The sequence below is a fragment of the Macaca thibetana genome, chromosome 19, assembly GCF_024542745.1.
Source record: "Macaca thibetana thibetana isolate TM-01 chromosome 19, ASM2454274v1, whole genome shotgun sequence".
Classification (NCBI taxonomy): domain Eukaryota; kingdom Metazoa; phylum Chordata; class Mammalia; order Primates; family Cercopithecidae; genus Macaca; species Macaca thibetana.
The window spans coordinates 37,475,544-37,497,661 of record NC_065596.1 but is presented as its reverse complement, the minus strand read 5'-3'; the positions used below and the strand labels follow the sequence as shown (position 1 = coordinate 37,497,661).

The 22,118-nt window shown below is 45.0% G+C and overlaps 1 protein-coding gene across 1 annotated transcript; it reads right to left on the bottom strand.

Annotated features, from left to right (window-relative positions):
- Positions 1–774: 774 nt before the first annotated feature.
- On the bottom strand, positions 775–15,657 carry USP29 (ubiquitin specific peptidase 29). The gene is made up of 4 exons (XM_050771678.1): positions 14,861–15,657; positions 12,997–13,148; positions 11,301–11,401; positions 775–4,708 (listed from the first exon to the last, which is right to left on the bottom strand). Exon 4 carries the CDS (start codon positions 4,690–4,692, stop codon positions 1,954–1,956), a length of 2,739 nt encoding a protein of 912 aa, XP_050627635.1. The 5' UTR covers positions 4,693–4,708; positions 11,301–11,401; positions 12,997–13,148; positions 14,861–15,657; the 3' UTR covers positions 775–1,953.
- Positions 15,658–22,118: the final 6,461 nt, after the last annotated feature.

Sequence of the window (22,118 nt, the reverse complement as noted above, 5' to 3'; positions counted from 1 at the left end):
TCCGCCTCCCGGGTTCACGCCATTCTCCTGCCTCAGCCTCCCAAGTAGCTGGGACTACAGGCGCCCGCTGCCTCGCCCGGCTAATTTTTTGCATTTTTAGTAGAGACGGGGTTTCACAGTGTTAGCCAGGATGGTCTCGATCTCCTGACCTTGTGATCCGCCCGCCTCGGCCTCCCAAAGTGCTGGGATTACAGGCGTGAGCCACCGCGCCCGGCCAATATACCGCATTTTTCATATAACCCTGATGTTATGCCCTGAAATTATTGGAAAATGGTAAATACAGTTGATTGCTGCATAGCAAATTTTACTAGTAACCAGTCGCAAACACATGTGGAAGCCAGCCAATGTATTGGTGAGGTTATTATTTTCATAACTTTACAAAGGAAAACTATTCCCCCCTGCTCTTTTTGTGTCCTGACTGAAAATCATGGAGTGCTTTGACCACTCTCACCAGCCAAGCTGCAGGTTTTTCCCAGAAGGCTTGAATCCAAACCAGAGCCTAAAACAATCCCAGGCACTGATAGAGGTATTTAGGTTTAGGTTGCTTCCCAAAACACTAAAAGAAACTGGTCCCCGCCCTTGACCAAATTCCTTATAAACTTATATAAACCCCATACCCTGACGGTCTCACGGCAGCAGACACACCAAGGTAGACCATCCTCCACCTTTTTTTTTTAGACAGGGTCTTTGTCACCTAGGCTGGAGTGCGATCATAGTTCACTGCAGCCTTGAACTCCCAGACTCAAGTGATCCTCCCACCTCGGCCTCCTGAGTAGCTGAGACATGCCTGGCAAATTTATTTATTTTGAAATGGAGTTTCGCTTTTGTTGCCCCAGCTGGAGTGCAGTGGTGTGATCTCGGCTCACTGCAACCTCCATCTCCTGGGTTCCAGTGATTCTCCTGCCTCAGCCTCCCAAGTAGCTGGGACTACAGGTGCCCGCCACCATGCCCAGCTAATTTTCTATTTTTAGTACAGATGGGGTTTCACCATGTTGGTCAGGCTGGTCTCGAACTCCTGTCCTCCGGTGATCTGCCTGCCTTGGCCTCCCAAAGTGCTGGGATTACAGGTGTGAGCCACTGTGCCTGGCTGCTAAATTACTTTTTGTAGAGACAGGGTCTTGATATATTGCCCAGGCTGACTTTGAACTCGTCTGCTCAAGCAGTCCTTCCACCTTGGCCTCCCAAAGTGCTGGGATGACAGGCATGAGTGACAGTGCCCAGCCAGTTGGCCATGCTTTTTCTCTCACTGTCCGCCTGAGGATATGCTGCAGCACTCTCTAAGTTCCCCTCATAAATGCTCCGGACAGATCCCTCTGGTGTTTAGTGCTTCTTTCTTTGGAATCGCAACTGGCCTGATCTCAGAATGGTTTTGGGCACTCTCTTGTTGGAATTTCCCTGCTGCCACTTTTGGAGTGACTCTTACCTAGTCTTAGGTTCAGTGGGACAAAATAAAGGGAACGCAAAAAATCCAGTGAAAATCATTTATCTAACATAAACAATCCATATCAACAGTAGCAAAATACACCAAGATACTCCACACATTACCAGTGTTCTTCCAACTCTCATGAGCACTAGCATCTCCATCCGATTGCTGGCTCACACCTCCTGTTTCTGAGTCAGTTGGTCTGGAGGGGGACCCAAGAATTTGCTTTTCTAATCAGTCCCTAGCTGCTGCTGTTGCCGGTGGGAGAACAACATTTTGAAAACCATTGTGTCAACACATGAAGAGCACCATTCTAATCTTGTAGGGAAAATATGCATATGCACCTGAGTTCTGGGATCTAGGTGTCTGAAGCAGTTAAAATAGATATACCCCAAAATAAGTGTTTTTCAATGAGCTTGCATCCTGAGATACTTGTTCCTTCATTCTGAGTGAAGTACAGGATTCTTCTTGCAAGGATGAAGTGAGGCCGAGTGAGTTTGCCAAGCAGCTCTGTACAGAGTGTCATCTTCTTATTCCCCCTGAGGGATCACTCCTGCCTGTGTGCTAAGTAGCCGAGAGTTCTCTGCCTTTCTTAAAAGCTCCTCAAAAATCCCATTGTGCATGTAGAAGAAGATATACCCAGAGTGAAGCCTCGCCTCCTGCATTTTGGTCTCTGAGATTTCTGATACACGTAGATCGTTGTATGTGAACCAGGCCTGCTTCTGAAAGTCATACACATCGCTGATGTAATGGCCTGAATTTGGGGAGCTCCCAATGTGGCTGACAACACTGATGAGTCTGTAGGCCTGGAGAGGATCCCCCATCTTCACGTTTCTTGTCAGTTCCTTGGCTTCACCTCTTGTGTTCTCTGTATCTAAAATGTTTTTGTTTCCTGGGTTATCACAACCCAATGCCTCGAGGTGGTTCAGGTCAGCCTGCTGAAGTCTTAATTCTGTAGACTGACTGGGGGTCTCCTCTGCATGTTCCTGGGCATCCAGTTTCCTAACACCTGGAGGTGGTGCCTGCTGAAGAAATTCCTCTATGATGCTCTCCTCAAAACACTGCTGGAACTGTTCAGTCATTCCTTGAGATCCTTCTGGAATCCTGTTTTCTTTACACTCATAAAAGCCATTGGTAGACTCCATGACACTGTCAAAATCAAACTCTACGAATGTATTGGTTTTCTCATACTTCTGAAGTTCTGGATGTTGAGGCACTTCTTGAAGATGAACCTCAACAAGCCTTGTGTCTGGGCTGCTGATCGGCTTCCCTCCATCTTCACATATCACAGGAAGAGAAATGTCTTCCTGGTCCATCAGTGAGTCAGCCACTGGAAGCTCCTGTTCACTTATGGCCCTATCTCTAAAGTGGACCAATTCTGACTCTAGTGCAGAACCATTTTCCAGGTCTCCCTGATGCTGCTCTTGGCTTTCTTCTCCACAGTCTCTCTGGGATCTTTGTAGGTCGGCATTCTTCTCTGGTTCAACGGGTAGAACCAGGGAATCACTGGATTCTGAGGTCAGCTTCATTGATGGTGTCAATGGGCTGGTGATCTCAGAAATCATCTCCTCAGAGACTTCCAGGACTTCACATTTCCCAACAGGTGCATTACTGCTCAAGGGAAGAGGTGGTTTGGTGCTTTCATTGCAATAAGAAGATAAGCTTAAATATTTGGGAATATAAACTTGCTCGTTATTCTTCACCAGCAACCAAGCATTGTTGAAGCTATAGCGTTTCAGATGAACGATAAGGACCCTGGAGAGCCTACTAAATGTATGCCTTGCAACACAACTCTTGTGCTTACACATCTCACAGTTATACTCAAGCTCTTCTTCTCTAAAGAAAAGATCTAAAGAATTCTGAATGGACAAAGGAAGTGGTTTTGTTTCTTGGTGCAGGTTGATGGAGAGATAATTGTTAGGTTCTACCTTGAGAACCGCATGACCACAGGCTTTACAGATAATGGAGAGCTGCAATTCAAACTCAAAATTAGCAACAACAGGACAAACAAACACTTTGGTGGCAGCACTACCAACATGCATTTGTGGAGATGAATTTTCATCCCCGCATTTTTTCCCAGTATTCAAAATGGCATTTAAGTTCTCCATGTCTTCTTTCAGCTGGTCTAAACACTGACCTAAAAACTCATGCGCATCATTCTGCATGTTGCCAGAAAATATTTCTGCAACTGCTGAAATGACTTTTTTAACATTCCCAAGTAATTCTCTCTTGATCTCTGTACTACAGAAATCTTTCAAAGCAAGCAGCTGGGTCAAGGTCATAATAAGAGCCTCAAAGGGAATATATTCCCATGGGACATCTTGAGTGAGTAAGTCATCAGCAAAAGACGGAATTGCAAACAGCGATTGTAAAATTGCATTCATGTAACAGGTGTTTCCCAAATTGGGGAACCCTTGCTGCAGTTGCTCTGAATGAGAGTCAAGAGGCACCTGGGCTTCGTTGCATCTCGGGTCATCCTGGCTGTGCGCTGGTTCTAATGGAAATGTCAAACCATTTTTGGCATCGAGAGTCTGGGTTGCAAGAACAGTCTCATCTAGGTTAGGATGTCCATTAGAGTTGGTCTTGAATGAAGGCCCGAGTTTCAAATCGCTAGCTTTTTCTAAATCCTCTAAACTTGATGGGTTCTTCCTATTGCTTTGTATATATTTCAAGGAATCTGTCTTATATTTCTTGTTTGGTACAGGGTTATGTTCCTTCAGAATGTCCTCATTCATCTGTAGACCAGATGCTAGTGGGTTTTTCTCCTTCCCACCTTGATTTTCTAATAACCCTTTTTTCACATGTGTTGGTGATTTTGACATAAACAAAGGCATCTTCTGATAACTTGGCTTGTTACAAATGCTGTAAAATGAAGTTTTGTCAATTTCCTTCAGCACATTCCTGCTTTCAAACACACTCCAATCATCATCAGGTTTCATGGGTTGCTGAAATTTGTTTTGATGGATTATGTCCAGGAACATATTCAACTGTTTAGCATCTCTGTAGGATAATTTGTCAATAAACAAGAACACATTGTTTTTCAAAGTTAAACGCAGGTGACTTTGTCTTTTTTTACAATGTCTAAGGACCACACTTCTAATGTTATTACTCAGCTGAAAAATTCTTATAAATTTTCCAGATTTGAAAGTGACCACCAGTTTAATTTCCTTTTTTCTTTGCACTGTTTCAATGAGAGCTTCTTTCAACTTAGTCATCCCAGTCCTCTGGCTCCAAATCTGGATGAATCCACGTACCTTTAGAGATATCATCCTTTCTTCATGTAACCTAAAGAAGAAAAGCACACATGCATTTTAACCAAAAATATATTAACAGTTATATTTTATGAAAAACCTCATCCACATATAATAATGATTTATTTTTCGTCTTCTTATGCTCTAAGTAAAACACTCTTTTGGGGAACTGCTCGTATTCTGAAGCTACGCCAGTTCTGTAGAAGACATAGACTGAGGGCACACACTCTTTCAAGGGAGCTGTTAGACGAGAAAGAAGATACAAATGGCCAACAGAGAGATGAACAGGTGTTCAACATCACTGCTCATCGGGAAAATACAAATTTGGTTGGACATGGTGGCTCATGCCTGTAATCCTAGCACTCTGGGAGGCCAAGGTGGAAGGATCACTTGAGGCCAGAAGTTCAAAACCAGCATGGCAACATAGGGAGACCTCATCGCTACATAAACTTTTTTAAATTTAAAAAAGGGGAGGGGCCAAGATGGCCAAATAGGAACAGCTCCGGTCTCAGCTCCCAGCAAGACCAACGCAGAAGGGGGGCGACTTGTGTGTTTCCAACTGCGGTACCCGGTTCATCTCACTGGGACTGGTTAGGCAGCGGGTGCAACCCACAGAGGGTGAGCAGAAGCAGGGTGGGGCATTGCCTCACCTGGGACGTGCAAGGAGCCGGGGACCTCCCTCCCCCAGCCAAGGGAAGCCGTGAGGAACTGTGCTACTTGGCCCGGATACTACGCTCTTCCCACGGTTTTTGCAATCTGCAGATCAGGAGATTCCCTTGTGTACCTACACCACCAGGGCCCTGGGTTTCAAGCACAAAACTGGCCAGTTGTTTGGGCAGACACCGAGCTAGCTGCAGGAGTTTTTTTTTTTTTTTTTTTTGTACCCCAGTGGTGCCTGAAACCCCAGTGAGACAGAACCATTCACTCCCCTGGAAAGGGGACTGAAGCCAGGGGTCCAAGTGGTCTCACTCAGCAGGTCCCACTCCCACAGAGCCCAGCAAGCTAAGAACCGCTGGCTTGAAACTCTCACTGCCAGTGCAGCAGTCTGAAGTTGACCTGGAATGATGGAGCTTGGTTGGGGGAGGGGCATCCGTGATTATTGAGGCTTTAGTAGACACTTTTCCCTGGACAGTACTAAGGAGGGTGAGAGGTTTGGACTGGGCAAAATTCACCACAGCGTGGCAAAGCAGCTGTGGCCAGACTGCTTCTCTAGATTCCTACTCACTGGGCGGGGCATCTCTGAAGGAAGGGTAACAGTCCCAGTCAGGGGCTTACAGATAAAATCCCCATCTCCCTGGGATAGAGCAGCTGGGGAAGGGGTGGCTGTGGGCACACAGCTTCAGCAGATTTAATCTTTCCCACCTGCTGGCTCTGAAGAGAGCAACTGATCCTGATAAGAGGGATTTCCCAGCACAACAGCTCTGCTAAGGGACAGGCTGCCTCCTCAAGAGGGGCCCTGATGCCCGTGCCTCCTAACTGGGAAGACACCTCCCAACAGGGGTTGACAGACACCTCACACAGGAGAGCTCTGTCTGGCATCAGGCTGGTGCCCCTCTGGGACAAAGCTTCCAGAGGAAGGAACAGGCAGCAATCTCTGCTGTTCTGCAGCCTCCACTGGTGATGCCTAAGTGTACAGAGTCTGGAGTGGACCCCCAGCAAACTGCAGCAGACCTGCAGAAGAGGGGCCTGACTGTTAGAAGAGAAACTAACAAACAGAAAGCAACAACATCATGAACAAAAAAGACCCCCACACAATAACCCCATCCAAAGGTCATCAGCCTCAAAGATCAAAGGTAGATAAATCCACGAAGATGAGGAAAAACCAGCATAAAAACGCTGAAAAATCCAAAAAACAGAATGTCTCTTCTCCAAATGATCGCCAATTCCTCTCCAAGGAGGGCACAAAACTGGACGGAGAATGAGATTGACGAATTGATAGAAGTAGGCTTCAGAAGGTGGGTAATAACAAACTCCTCTGAGCTAAAGGAGCATGTTCTAACCCAATGCAAGGAAGCTAAGAACCTTGATAAAATGCTACAGGAATTGTTAATTAGAATAACCAGTTTAGAGAGGAACATAAATGACCTGATGGAGCTGAAAAACACAGCAAGAGAACTTTGTGAAGCATACACAAGTATCAATAGCCAAATCGATCAAGTGGAAGAAAGGATATCAGAGACTGAAGATCAACTTAATGAAATAAAGCATGAAGACAAGACTAGAGAAAAAAAAATGAAAAGGAATGAACAAAGGCTCCAAGAAATATGGGACTACGTGAAAAGACCAAACCTACGTTTCACTGGTGTACCTGAAAGTGACAGGGAGAATGGAACCAAGTTGGAAAACACACTTCAGGATGTTATCCAGGAGAACTTCCCCAACATAGCAAGACAGGCCAACATTCAAATTCAGGAAATACAGAGAATATCACAAAGATACTCCTTGAGAAGAGCAACCATAAGACACATAATCATCAGATTCTCCAAGGTTGAAACAAAGGAAAAAAATGTTAAGAGCAGCCAGAGAGAAAGGTCAGGTTACCTACAAAGGGAAGCCCATCAGATTAATAGTGGATTGCTGCAGAAACCCTACAAGCCAGAAGAGAGTGGGGGCCAATATTCAACATTCTTAAAGAATTTTCAACCCTGAATTTCATATCCAGCCAAACTAAGCTTCATAAGTGAAGAAGAAATAAAATCTTCTACAGACAAGCAAATGCTGAGGGATTTTGTCACCACCAGGCCTGCCTTACAAGAGCTCCTGGAGGAAGCACTAAATATGGAAAGGAAAGCCGGTACCAGCCACTGCAAAAACACACCAAAATATAAAGACCAATGGGACAGAAGAAACTGCATCAACTAATGTGCAAAATAACCAGCTAGCATCACGACGACAGGATCAAATTCACACATAACAATCTTAACCTTAAATGTAAATGGGCTAAATGCCTCCAATTAAAAGATACACACTGGCAAATTGGATAAAGAGTCAGGACTCATTGGTGTGCTATATTCAGGAGATCTGTCTCATGTGCAAAGACACACATAGGCTCAAAATAAAGGGATGGAGGAATATTTGCCAAGCAAATGGAAAGCAAAAAAAAAAAAAAAAAAAAAAAAAAAAGAGGAGGGGCTGCAATCCTTGTCTCTGATAAAACAGACTTTAAACCAACCAAGATAAAAAAGACAGAGGGGCATTACATAATGGTAAAGGGATCAATGCAACAAGAAGTGCTAACTATCCTAAATATATATGCACCCAATACAGGAGTATCCAGATTCATACAGCAAGTTCTCAGAGACCTACAAAGAGGCTTAGACTCCCACACAATAATAGTGGGAGACTTTAACATCCCACTGTCAATATTAGACAGAGCAACGAGACAGAAAATTAGCCAGGATATTCAGGACTTAAACTCAGCTCTGGACCAAGCGGATCTAATAGACATCTACATAACTCTCCACCCCAAATCAACAGAATATACATTCTTCTCAGCACCACATAGCACTGATTCTAACATCTACCACATAATTGGAAGTAAAACACCCCTCAGCAAATGCAAAAGAACGGAAGTCATAACAAACAAGCTCTAGGCTGGGTGCGGTGGCTCACGCCTGTGATCCTAGCACTTTGGGAGGCCAAGGCTGGGGGATCACGAGGTCAGGAGATCGAGACCATCCTGGCCAACATGGTGAAACCATCTCTACTAAAAAAATACAAAAAATTAGCTGGGCGTGGTGGCGGGCACCAGTAGTCCCAGCTACTCGGGAGGCTGAGGCAGGAGAATGGCGTGAACCCGGGAGGCGGAGCTTGCAGTGAGCCGAAATCGTGCCACTACACTCCAGCCTGGGGGACAGAGTGAGACTGTTTCACAAGAAAAAAAAAAAATTAGTTAATTAAAAAATAAAAGCTCTCAGACCACAGTGCAATCAAATTAGAACTCAGGATTAAGAAACTCACTAACCCACACAACTACACGGAAATGAACAACCTGACCCTGAATGACTACTGGGTAAATAACGAAATTAAGGCAAAAAAAAAGAAGTTCTGTCTGGAAGTGGTGGCTCATACCTGTAATCCCAGCACTTTGGGAGGCTGAGGCAGGTGGATCACTTGAGGTCAGGAGTTCAAGACTAGCCTGGCCAATATGGTGAAACCCCGTCTCCACCAAAAACACAAAAATTAGCCAGGTGTGGTGGTGCATGCCTGTAATCCCAGCTACTCTGGAGCCTGAGGCAGGAGGATCACTTGAACCTGGGGGGCGGAGCTTGTAGTGAGCCACGATTGTGCTACTGCACTCCTGCCTGAGTGACAGAGTGAAACTCTGTCTCAGAAAAAAAAAAAAGGAAAAATAAAAATAAAGAAATAAAGAAATTCTTTGAAACCAATGAGAACAAAAGGACAACATACCAGAATCTCTGAGACACATTTAAAGCAGTGTTAAGAAGGACATTTATAGCACTAAATGCCCATATCAGAAAGCTGGAAAGATCTGAATCAACACCCTAACATCACAATTGAAAGCACTAGGGAAGCAAGAGCAAACAAATTCAAAAGCTAGCAGAAGACAAGAAATAACTAAGATCAGAGCAGAACTGAAGGAGATGGAGACACGAAAACCCTTCAAAAAAATCAATGAATCCAGGAGCTGGATTTTTGAAAAGATTAACAAAATAGACGGTTAGCCAGCCTAATAAAGAAGAAAAGAGAGAAGAATCAAATAGACAATAAAAAATGATAAAGGGGATATCACCACTGATGCCACAGAAATACAAACTACCATCAGAGAATACTACAAACACCTCTGCGCAAATAAACTAGAAAATCTAGAAGAAATGGATAAATTCCTGGACACATGTACCCTCCCAAGACTAAATCACGAAGAAGCCGAACCCCTGAACAGACCAATAACAAGTTCTGAAATTAAGGCAGTAATTAATAGCCTAACAACCAAAAAAAGCCCAGGTCCAGATGGATTGACAGCCGAATTCTACCAGACGTACAAAGAGGAGCTGGTACCATTCCTTCTGAAACTATTCCAAACAATAGAAATATAGGGACTCCTCCCTAACTCATTTTATGAGGCCAGGATCATCCTGATACCAAAATCTGACAGAGACACAACAAAATAAGACAATTTCAGGCCAATATCCCTGATAAACATCAATGCAAAAATCCTCAATAAAATACTGGCAAACAGAATCCAGCAGCACATCAAAAAGCTTATCCACCATGATCAAGTCGGCTTCATCCCTGGGATGCAAGGCTGGTTCAACATAAGCAAATCAATAAATGTAATCCAGCATATAAACAGAACTAATGACAAAAACCATATGATTATCTCAATAGATGCAGAAAAGGCCTTCGATAAAATTCAACATCGTTTCATGCTAAAAACTTTCAATAAACTGGGAATTGACGGAACATATCCCAAAATAATAAGAGCTATTTGTGACAAACCCATAGCCAATACCATATTGAATGGGCAAAAACTGGAAGCATTCCCTTTGAAAACCTGCACAAGGGCGGGCACAGTGGCTCACACCTGTAATCCCAGCACTTTAGGAGGCTGAGGTGGGCGGATCACCTGAGGTCAGGAGTTCAAGACCAGCCTGGCCAACATGGTGAAACCGCGTCTCTTCTAAAAAGTACAAAAAGTTAGCCAGGTGTGGTGGCAGGCACCTGTAATATCAGCTACTTGAGGCTGAGGCAGGATAACTGCTTGAACCCCAGAGGCGGAGGTTGCAGTGAGCTGAGATCACGCCACTGCACTCCAGCCTGGGCAACAAGAGTGGAAACTCCGTATCAAAAAAGGAAAATGAAAATTAAAACCATACCTGATGAGTTATCATTCGCTGTCATATTTGGACTGGAGTGGATTGCAGAAGTTGGAAAACATGAAGGAAAACTGGAATACTATTAGGAAGAATTGATGGGGCAGAGAGTAAATGCTGGATATGCAACCAGTAGTGTCAACACAGGGAGTACGGGCCGGGTGTGGTGGCTCATGCCTGTAATCCCAGCACTTTGGGAGGTCGAGGCAGACAGATCACCTGAGGTCAGGAGTTTGAGAGCAGCCTGGCCAACATGGTGAAACCCGGTCTCTACTAAAAATACAAAAATTAGTCGGGCATGGTGGTGGGCGCCTATAGTGCCAGCTACTCGGGAGGCTGAGGCAGGAGAATTGCTTGAACCCTGGAGGTGGAGGTTGCAGTGAGCCAAGATCTCGCCACTGCACTCCAGCCGGGGCAACAGAGTGAGACTCTGTCTCAAGAAAACACAAAACACAAAAAACAAACAAACAAAAAAACAGGGAGTAAGGAAAGGGAGTAAGATGGCAAGTTGTTGTGCTAGCTAATTAGCAATACTGAGGTGGGGAGAGAGACAGAGAAAGGGAAATATGAAGAGTGAAAAAAAAAACATGGAGGAAAAGACATCTCAAAACACAAACAGAGATTTCAGAAAAAATAAAAAATATCTCTCTTAATTTGCTCCCTCCCCTTACTCATTTGCCTATTTCTCTCCAGGCAATCAGGAATGCCTACTTGCTTCTAACGTTCCAATTTCAGGAAAAGCAGTGAAATCCCAATGAAACCAACAGAAAAAATTGCCCTTTGCCTACTCACAGTTGTTTCCGAAGAAACTTGAGTCAATTTACGGAAGTTTAAGCTTTGGAGAGCTGTCCATGGTCACACTGCAGGCAGAGCCCTGACTGCCACGGCTGTTACTAGAAAGAAAGAAAAAGGTCAGAGTCCTGAAAATGAGCTTTATTTAAAAAGTCTGCACATAGTCCCAACCATCTTTCGTGTTAATTTATTGCATTATATCTTAGAAACTGGGAAAACCAACCTTCCTCCAAAATCCTTTACGTTAATTCAATCTGGGAGAAAACCTGGTGTGTTAATGGGATTATCTCTAGATGCATTCCTAAAAGCGCCCCTCCCCAATTACACAGATTAGATTAGTATATCAACCAACCTCACATTCATTGGTTTTCTTGGAACTCTGCCACAACCAGACTTTCTAACATTTGTTGCCTGATAAACCCTGTACTTTATGGGTCTCTACCTTAAAGACTAGTTCTGACTTTGCTCACCTAGAACTTTAAGCATCTTTATTTTTTTCTTGTTACAAAGAGGCACTACAGAGAGGATGCACAGAGATCACACATTGTACATTCCAATTTCCAGGATTCCAAGCCTGGCTTCACCACTTACTGCTTTTATAATATGAAGGCTGAAACTCAACCCTCCTGAGTCTTAGTTTCACATAAGTGAAAATGGGGCAGCAATAATAACAGTGACTTCTTAGGATAAGCCATTGGGCTAAAATGGCTCAAAATCATGTCTGCACATAAGTAATTACCATAATTGTCAACATCATATTCCTATTGCTAATTCTAAGAATATATTAAACTACAGGGATGCCTCATATGGAGAAAATTAAGTCTCCATCATGGGAGGAAAGGGAGTTTAGTGACATTTATTACAGGTTTATTGTTTGTTGTACTATATCAGTCTGTATAATTTACATGCCTTAATATAATTTAATTCTGCAAGTGACCATATGATATTCAATTTTATTACATTTAACATAGTAAGAAAACTGAGGTCCAAATACATTATTAATACATTAAGAGACTTTTAGGAGTCAATTCAGCTAAAGAAACAGGGATGTGCAGTTAGAAATGGCTGCAGTTGATGGGTGCCCACATTTCTTCAATGTAGGGCATGAACTATACTATGCCAAACCCAGCAAACCGTGTGGGAAGCAGAAAATCTTCCATGATTATAATTAATGTGTCCTCCGTTTCCCGAGAGATCCTAACATAATATCTAGAGTGTGAAGAAAAGTCCCTCTATTTCATCCTGTTGCTGCTGATAAATTAGTGCCTCTTTAGGGAAACTTCACCCTCACTGGACCTTAAATTTAATGAAAGGAGGAATCACAAAAATTAGAGTGATCTCTAATTTTAACTCAGCTTTTCCCTGAGCTGAGTTCAAAAGACAGATAGCCTTTATCATTTTCATTTTGAATGCATGCTCTTTTCTGAAGATGCCAGTATCCAATGCCACAGAAAACAGAAAACTATCCCTCAAAATAAAAACCCAGAATCAGGATTTTCTAATTTACAATTCAGCCTCATAAAGGGTAGGAGATGAAATTCCCCTCATCACAATATCTGACAATATCTTTAGGGCATTAAGTTTAGAAAAACCCTCCTTCCAACACACACACACACACACACACACACACACACACACACACACACACACACACACATCCCATCACCCAAACAAGCAAACCTTGAATGAAACTTACAGTTCGGAGAGCTGTTCTGGGTGAGAGTGGACGATAATTCTTTTTTCAGAAATGAGATCTTGCTATGTTGCCCAGGGTGGTCCCAAACTCCTGGCCTCAAGAGATCCTCCAGCCTCAGCCTTCCAAAGTGCCTGGATTAGACTCCATAGTGCCTGGATGAGAATGGATGAAAGTTGAGTCTGACAGGGATTACGATGTTCCGACCTTTTATTCCCAGGTGGCTCCACCCATATCATGGGTTTTTCCAGGACATACGTTTCTTGATTAACTCATCTCTGTGTAAGAGTTTAAAACATTTGTCTAGAAAAGGCTAGCTAGGTCTACTACATTTCTAGACATTCTACTACATTTCTAGACAAATGTTTTAAACTTTATTTATTTCAATTTGTAAGTTAAAACTTTTATTTAGAAGTCATTGCAAATATACATAAGAATTGCAAGATTAGTAGAAATAACTCATGTTCCCTTCACCCAAATTTACCAATTGTGTATATTTTGCCACATGTGTCTGCTTTCTCTCTCCCTCTTTTGATGTTTTTTCTTTCTTTTTCTATCTATCTATCTATCTATCTATCTATCTATCTATCTATTTTTTAATAAAGACGAGGTCTCGCTATGTTGCCCAGGTCTGGAACTCCTGACCTCCAGTAATCCATCCCCCTCGGCCTCCCAAAGTGCTGGGATTATAGGCGTGAGCCACCGTGCCCAGTTAGATGTTCAAGTCCCTTATATAAAATGATATTATTTTACTCCAATTAATGTTTACCTGTTTTCCTTGTAGTAACCGTCCTTTTTGTTTTACATATATATAAGTATGTATATATTAAACATATATATATATATCCTACATTTTCAACACGTGTAACAGATGTGGATAGTTTCAAAAAGATCATTTTACGTTCTAGTGGTTACCCTGCTTGACCAGAGTGTACTACTTTTATTTTTCTATTGCAGTGCGTTTTCTTTTCTTTTTTTTTTTTTTTTTGGCGGGGGGCAGAGCAGGCACGGGGACGGAGTCTCACTCTGTCACCCAGGCTGGAGTTTAATGGTGCAATCTCGGCTCACTGCAGCCTCTGCTTCCCGGGTTCAAGTGATTCTCCTGCCTAAGCCTCCCAAGTAGCTAGGATTACAGGCGCCCACCACCACACCTGGCTAATTTTTTGTATTTTTAGTAGAGACGGGGTTTCTCTATGTTGCCCAGACTGGTCTCGAACTCCTGACCTCAGGTGATCCACCTGCCTTGGCCTCCCAAAGTGCTGGAGTTACAGGCGTGAGCCACCGTGCCCGGCCTTTTTTTATTTTTATTTTTGAGACGGAGTCTTTCGCTTTGTTGCCCAGGCTGGAGTGCAGTGATGTGATCTCGGCTCACTGCAACCTCCACCTCCCGGGTTCAAGCAGTTCTGTCTCAGCCTCCCGAGTAGCTGGGATGACAGGCACCGACCATGATGCTCAGCTAATTTTGTGTTTTTAATAGAGACTGGGTTTCACCTTGTTGGTCAGGCTGGTCTCTAACCCCTGACCTCAGGTGATCCACCCGCCTCGGCCTCCCAAAGTGCTGGGATGACAGGAGTGAGCCACCGACCCAGCCCTTTTTTTCTTTTATATACTTTTTGAGACAGGGTCTTGCTCTGTTTCCCAGGCTGGAATGCAGGGGTGTGATCATACCTCACTACAGCCTTGATCCCCGAGGCTCAAGTCATCCTCCAACCTCTGCCTCCCGACTATCTGACACTACAGGCGTGGGGTAATTTTTAAAGTTTTTTGAGACATAGTCTCACTTTGCCGCCCAGGCTGGAGTGCAGTGGCGCGATCTCAGCTAGCTAATTTTTAAATTTTTTGTAGAGATGGGGGGGGAGGGTCTCACTATGTTGCCCAGGCTGGTCTCCAACTCCTGGGCGCAGGCGATCCTCCCGCCTCGGCCTCCCAAAGTGCTGGGATTACAGGCATGAGCCTGGCCAGCATTTTCTGTTTGGATGTTTTTACGTAACCGGAGTCGTCATGATGGAGGTACAGTTCCTTGGACTTCCGGCTCCCGGGCTCTGGAAATCTCAGCTCGGACCCGCCCCTTCCGGCGCCGCCTCCCCCGAGTCTCCCGGCAACATAAGAGTTCCGGGCTCCACACGCTGCGTCTGCGCAGTGCCGGGCTGAGGCCTCCAGAAATGTGGGACTCGGGGCGGGCTCCAGCGTAGCCAGGGAACATGGAGTTGCTGGCCTAGAGCGGGTGGGGCCTAAAGGCAGGAGTTAGGGTTCAGAGAAAACCAGCCCAGGGGCGGGTTCCCTCCGCTACCCATTCAGCCTCAAGCGAGGTGGGGTGTGGTAGGCGGGCTGGTGCCAGAAACTACGCCAGCAATGGTTAGTAACAGTCATCCCCGCCGGGCGCGGTGGCTCACGCCTGTCATCCCAGCACTTTGGAAGGCCAAGGAGGGCGGATCACCTGAGGTCAGGAGTTTGAGACCAGCCTGACCAACGTGGCGAAACCCCGTCTGTACTAAAAATACAAAAATTAGCTGGGCATTGTGGTGCGTGCCTGTAGTCCCAGCTACTCGGGAGGCTGAGGCAGGAGAATCGCTTGAACCCGGGAGGCGGAGGTTGCAGTGAGCCGAGATGGCGCCATTGTACTCCAGCCTGGGCGACAGAGAGAGGCTCTGTCTCAAAACAACAACAACAAAACCCAAAAAACAGTCATCCTCCAGGTAGAAGAGACAGAAAAAAGGGTGCGGAAGAGACTTAAAAGTCTCAGGCCTTCAAGCGTATTTGCCTCAGCCACCCAGGAATCGTGCAGGAAAACTAAAACAACATGGCGACAAGCCCCTCAGTCTTGGGGAAGCGGACGGTTTCCCAGCCGAGCTTTAGGAGGAGGCGCCGCGGGGCCTCACGGGTGACGTCGTCCCCGGGGGTGGTTTGCGCGGAGGGTCGCTTTGGGCGCGCGTAGAGCCGCGCGGCGCCTGGGCCGGCGAATCCCAGGCACAGTCATTTGCGGCCCTGTCCCGGCGCGCGAGGGGCCAAGGCTGGCCGGGGGCTGGGTCCGCGCGGTGGCGACTGCGTCCTGCCATCTTCCATCTCTCCGCCTGAGGCGGTTGCCAGAGTCAGGTCTCCAGGCCGGGCGCTCACACGTCTGTGCCCAGGGAGGCCCCAAGATGCTGGTGAGGCCTCCACCCGGACTGGTGTCCAGGCTCTTGACACTGTCGTGAAAAGGAATTCATGGAGGAGCAGAGCAAAATATGGAGATTCATTGCGAATCTCCTGAACATACTGAAGAAAGAAAAGTGCAGGCATACCACAGAGCATCACGCCCAACGGGGTTTGGGGCTGCTACCTATAAATATTTATTTAACCAAGGGGTGGAATATTCATGAAGGTTCTTGGAAAAAGGTAAACATTTCTTGGTACTGTGGTGCCACCCGTTTTTTTTTTTGTTTTTGTTTTTGTTTTTTTTTTGAGACGGAGTCTCGCTCTGTCGCCCAGGCTGGGGTGCAGTGGCGCGATCTGGGCTCACTGCAAGCTGCCTCTCCCGGGTTCACGCCATTCTCCTGCCTCAGCCTCCCAAGTAGCTGGGACTACAGGCGCCCGCCACCTCTCCCGGCTAGTTTTTTGTATTTTTTTAGTAGAGACGGGGTTTCACCGTGTTAGCCAGGATGGTCTCGATTTCCTGACCTCGTGATCCGCCCGTCTCGGCCTCCCAAAGTGCTGGGATTACAGGCTTGAGCCACGGCGCCCGGCCTACCACCCGTTTTTATACTAAATATGGGTGTTCCCCAGAACTGTCACAGTGGGTGTGTGACTTAGTATGTAAATGAGCACATAATGAGAGGTCCTAGCTGAGACGGGTCAAATCCAGCACCATGTTGGGTCCAGTTGGCTTTAGCCAGCTTGGCCCACACCCTGGTTTTCAGGGTCTTATCCGCCGCTAACTTATGCAGCTGTTTCAACGATTTCCTTTGCTAGTCATGTGAAACTGTTGCCTGGAATTTTCCGTTCTCCTGAGACCACCTTTATTATTCCTGTCTCAAGGGGCACCCCATTTGTGCCTGTAGGGAGATTGCGTTGCGACCAGGCTTCTGGCTGCTGATGCAGCCTCAGCCAGATGGTTGTGTGGTTGAGTCCTGTGTTCATTCCACAAACATGCAGCAAGGCTGCGTGGGTTCCAGCCCTTCCTACGCACTTCCCTGCTGCATGACACTGGCAAGTTGCTTAAGCTCTCTGTACCCCATTTCCTCCTCAATAAGGCAGGGATGGTGATAGTACTAGTTCCAAAGGATTATTGTGAGAGTTAACGTAATACATGAGTTAACATGTATAAAATGCCTAGAACCTTGTCTTTGGATTCCCTCAAATATCCAAGGTGTTTGTACACTAAAGGAAGACACCCAACTTAATTTTGGATCTACAGACCTTGCATTATCTGCAAAATACCACTGGTTTCTTGACACTGAAGTTATACAAATGTGTCATAATTTCCTTCACAAATTTCTGGTGTATGTTGATGTTGCTTGAATTAAAACAACCCTGTGACAAGTGGCCTCGTGGAAGACTTTGCACATGGTTATGCTTGTTTTCTGTGGCTGAACTTGTGGGATTTACCTGAATCACCTGTAGGCAAGTTTGTCCCTGCCTCAACATGGTCTCCTGTCTTTCACAAGACTTCAGTGTAGCCCCATGTCAGCTAAGGCTGAGACTTGGGGCTACATAATTGGGTAGGGCATAGAGCCAGCCTGGATTCTCACATCTGTTTGTCCTTCCCATAATCTGCTCCTCAGCCCTATGCCCTTCCTCAGGAGGTGCAGGAAATGACCAAAACCCTGATGAGTTTGCATTACTTTTTGTTGTTGTGATTGAGATGGAGTTTTGCTCTTGTTGCCCAGGCTGGCGTGCAGTGGCAGGGATCTTGGCTCAGTGCAACCTCCACCTCCCAGGTTCAAGTGATTCTCCTGCCTCAGCCTCCCTCATAGCTGGCATTACAGGAGCCTGTCACTACGCCCGGCTAATTTTTGTATTTTTAGTAGAGATGGGGTTTCACTATGTTAGCCAGGCTGGCCTCGAACTCTCAACTCAGGTGATCTGCCTGCCTTGGCCTTCAAAGTGTTGGGATTACAGGCATGAGCCACCATGCCCGGCCAGTTTGTGTTACTTTTTAACTTGCCCCTACATCATTTTCCAGCTGTGTAATAAATTTAACGAGCATTTATTGTGTGTTGAACGCTCACTTTTCTGGGTTAGTGATTCTCACTTGGTGGCAGTTTCGCCCCCTAGAGGACAATTGGCAACGTCTGGAGACAGTTTTGGTTGTCACATGGATGCTTCTGCCTGGGTAGAGGCCCAAGACACTACTCAGCATCCTACAGTGCAGTGGATGGCAGCCTCCCCACCCACCCCAGTCTCCTACAGAAACAGTTATCCAGCCCAAATGTCAGTAGTGCCCAAAGTGAAAAAATACAAAAAATTAGCCAGGCTTGGTGGCAGGTGCCTGTAGTCCCAGTTACTCAGGAGGCTGAGGCAGGAGAATGGCGTGAACCCAGGAGGTGAAGGTTACAGTGCACCGAGATAGTGCCACTGCATTCCAGCCTGGGCAAAAGAGCAAGACTCCATCTCAAAAAAAAAAAAAAAAGAAAAGAAAAGAAAAAAACCCTGAAGTCTAGAGCTAAGATCTTGGTCTCTAACGTGCCTGCACTTAATGAAAGTCAGATGTAAAAACTAATAAGTAAAAAGAAATTTGATATATAGGACAAAATAAGAGTATATACCCACCAAGGGGTACGTGTAAAAAAGTTTAATTCCACAGTGTGATAATGGAAAGATTCACAAGTGATAAATTTTAGGAAATGACTAGGAAGTTGGTAACCAAATAGAGATGCACCAAGAAAACAAGGAGGGACTTTTCTTTTCTTTTCTTTCTTTCTTTTTTTGAGGTGGAGTTTTGCTCTTGTTGCCCAAGCTGGAGTGCAATGGTGTGATCTCGGCTTACTGCAACCTGTGCCTCCTGGGTTCAAGTGATTCTCCTGCCTCAACCTCCTGAGTAGCTAGGATTACAGGTGTGCGCCACGATGCCCAGCTAATTTTTTTTTTTTTTTTTGAGACAGAGTCTTGCTCTGTCACCTAGGCTGGAGTGCAGTGGTGCAACCTTGGCTCACCTCAAGCTCTGCCTCCCGGGTTCATGCCATTCTCCTGCTTCAGCCTCCCGAGTAGCTGGGACTATGGGTGACCGCCACCACACTTGGCTAATTTTTTTGTATTTTTAATAGTGGCAGGGTTTCACCATATTAGCCAGGATGGTCTCGATCTCCTGACCTCGTGATCTGCCCACCTCAGCCTCCCAAAGTGCTGGGATTACCAGTGTGAGCCACTGCGCCCAGCCTAATTTTGTATTTTTAGTGGAGATGGAGTTTCACCATGTTGACCAGGCTGGTCTCAAATTCCTGACCTCAAGTGATCCACCCACCTTGGCTTCCCACAGCATTGGGATCACAGGCGTGAGCCACCATGCCTGGTCAAGGAGAGACTTCTGAATCAAGTTAATTTCATCTGTGAGAAAACATGTACTGAGCAGAAAGTCTATGAATGTGAGGCTTTCGTCAACAGTATCCCCTCAAGACAAAACTCCATGAACATGTCTTAAGTGGAAGGGGCTTGAAGCATAATTTTGATTTACTTAATTATAGAAGAAATAACCTTTATCAATTTAATGGAGATGAAAAATCATTTGTTCAGTTATAACTCATCTTAAATGAAGCATGAAAAAATTCATACAAGGCAGAATGTAGTGAATGTGAGGAGGTATTCAGGCAGAAGTTATACCTAATTGGACATCAAAGAATACATACTAAAGACAAACTCTGTGGATGCAATGAGTGTGAGAAACCCTTTACTGATTGCCCATCCTGTGCTAGACACATAAGAATCCACATAGGTGAGGAACCCTAAGAATGCAGTCTCTGCCTGAAAGCCTGAAGCAGAAAAGCACACCTCCTTATACAATGGAAAATTAACACTGGGGAGAAACTTTATAATTATAGTCAATGTAGGAAAGGCTTTATTGATAGTTCATCTCTTTTTCAGCATATGAGAACTCATATGGGAGAGAAGCCCTGTGAAGGCAATCAATGGGAAGAAGCCGTCAAATGCAGCTCAGCTTCCTTGCAGCATGACAGAACCGATACAGGAAAGAAAATCTGTGATTGTAAAGAATGTGATAAAGCAACAAGAAACAAGACCTCCCAGCTCATCCTGCATCAAAAAACTGGTTCTGGGGGAAGCCCTGTGAATGTACTGAACGTGGGAAGGCTTTTAGTGTGAGTTTTCCTCCTTAAGGCAACGTACTAGAACTCACACTGAAGAGACACCCGACAAACATAATACATGTGGAAAAGCATTCTGTTGCATGACTGACATTATTCAACACTAGGAAATCCATCGTGGAGAGAAACTGTTATGTCTCTAATGCACATGAGGAAGCCTTCCAAAATAGCTCAGCCGTTACTCGACTTGAGAGAACTCATACTGAAGAGAAGCCCTATACATTTAATAAGTGTGGAAAAGCCTTTGCTCACAGTTCATCCCTTAGTGAATGTGCAAGAACTCATATGGGCAAAAAATGTTGTGAATCAAGCCTTCAAAATTAGCTCAATATTTATTAGAAACTAAAGAGTTCATACTATATGTTGGTAATTTTTTTTTTTGAGATGGAGTCTCGCTCTTGTCGCCCAGGCTGGAGTGCAATGGCACGATATCAACTCACTGCAACATCTGCCTCCCTGGTTCAAGTGATTCTCCTGCCTCAGCCTCCCAACTGGCTGGATTACAGGTGCCCACCACCATGTCCAGCTAATTTTTGTATTTTTAGTAGAGACAGGGTTTTGCCGTGTTGGCCAGGCTGGTCTTGAATACCTGATCTCAGGTGATCTGCCTGCCTTGGCCTCCCAAAGTGCTGGGATTACAGATGTGAGCCACCACACCCAGCCTATATATTAGTAATCTAATGAGCTTAATATAACTTATATATTTTCAAACTCTGTTACATTAGAAATTACTTTCTAGACCTAAAAGCCAACTTATTATTAAAGGTTTATGGAAAAAACTGGCTGGGTGCAGTGGCGCACACCTGTAATCCCAGCACTTTGGGAGGCTGTGGTGGGCTGATCACTTGATCCTAGGAGTTCAAGACCAGCCTGGACAACGTAGCAAAATCCCATCTCCACAAAAAATACAAAAAATTTAGGCAGACATGGTGGCATGTGCCTGTGGTCCCAGCTACTTGGGAGGTTGAGGTGAGGGGCTCACATGAGCCTGGGAAGTGGAGGTTGCAGTGAGCCATGATCATGCCACTGCACTCCAGCCTGGATGGCACAGCAAGACTGTCTCAAATAAATAAATAAATAAATAAATAAATAAATAAATAAATAAATAAAAGGCCAGGTGTGGTGGCTCATGGCTGTAATCCCAGCACTTTTGGAGGCTGAGGCTGATGGATCACGAGGTCAGGAGATGGAGACCATCCTGGCTAACATGGTGAAACCCTGTCTCTACTAAAAAATACAAAAAATTAGCCAGGCATGGTGGCGGGCGCCTGTAGTCCCAGCTACTCGGAAGGCTGAGGCAGGAGAATGGCGTGAACCCAGGAGGCGGAGCTTGCAGTGAGCCAAGATCACACCACTGCACTCCAGCCTGGGCAACAGAGTGAGACTCTGTCTCAAAAAAAAAAAAAAAAGAGATGAGAAAAAACTTACGTTAGGCCTGTGTTTTGTATAATATAAAAGTTTAAACATAAAAACATAAGAAAAAACAAAACAAAAAAACCAAATAATATATGCAGTTAAATGGTGTATCTCATATTGTATACAACTTACATAAGGTCAATTATGACATCTTTTTAGTCTTTTCTAGCAGTTATATGAGTATCTACCTTTATTTTTATTAAAACTTTTTTTCAAAGACAGGGTCTCTCTACGTTGCTCAGGCTGGTTTCAAGCTCCTGGGCTCAAGCTATCCTCCTGCCTTGGCCTTCCACAGTGCTGAGGTTACAGGCATGAGCCACCACAGCTGACCGATGAATACTTATGTTGATTTTCAAGAAATCAGAAGGAAATGTGTATATTTTTATAATTATTTATTTAGAACATTACACACAA

Excerpts from the sequence above, each read along its gene's own strand:
- USP29 (XM_050771678.1), bottom strand. The coding sequence starts at position 4,692 with ATGATATCTCTAAAGGTACGTGGATTCATCCAGATTTGGAGCCAGAGG.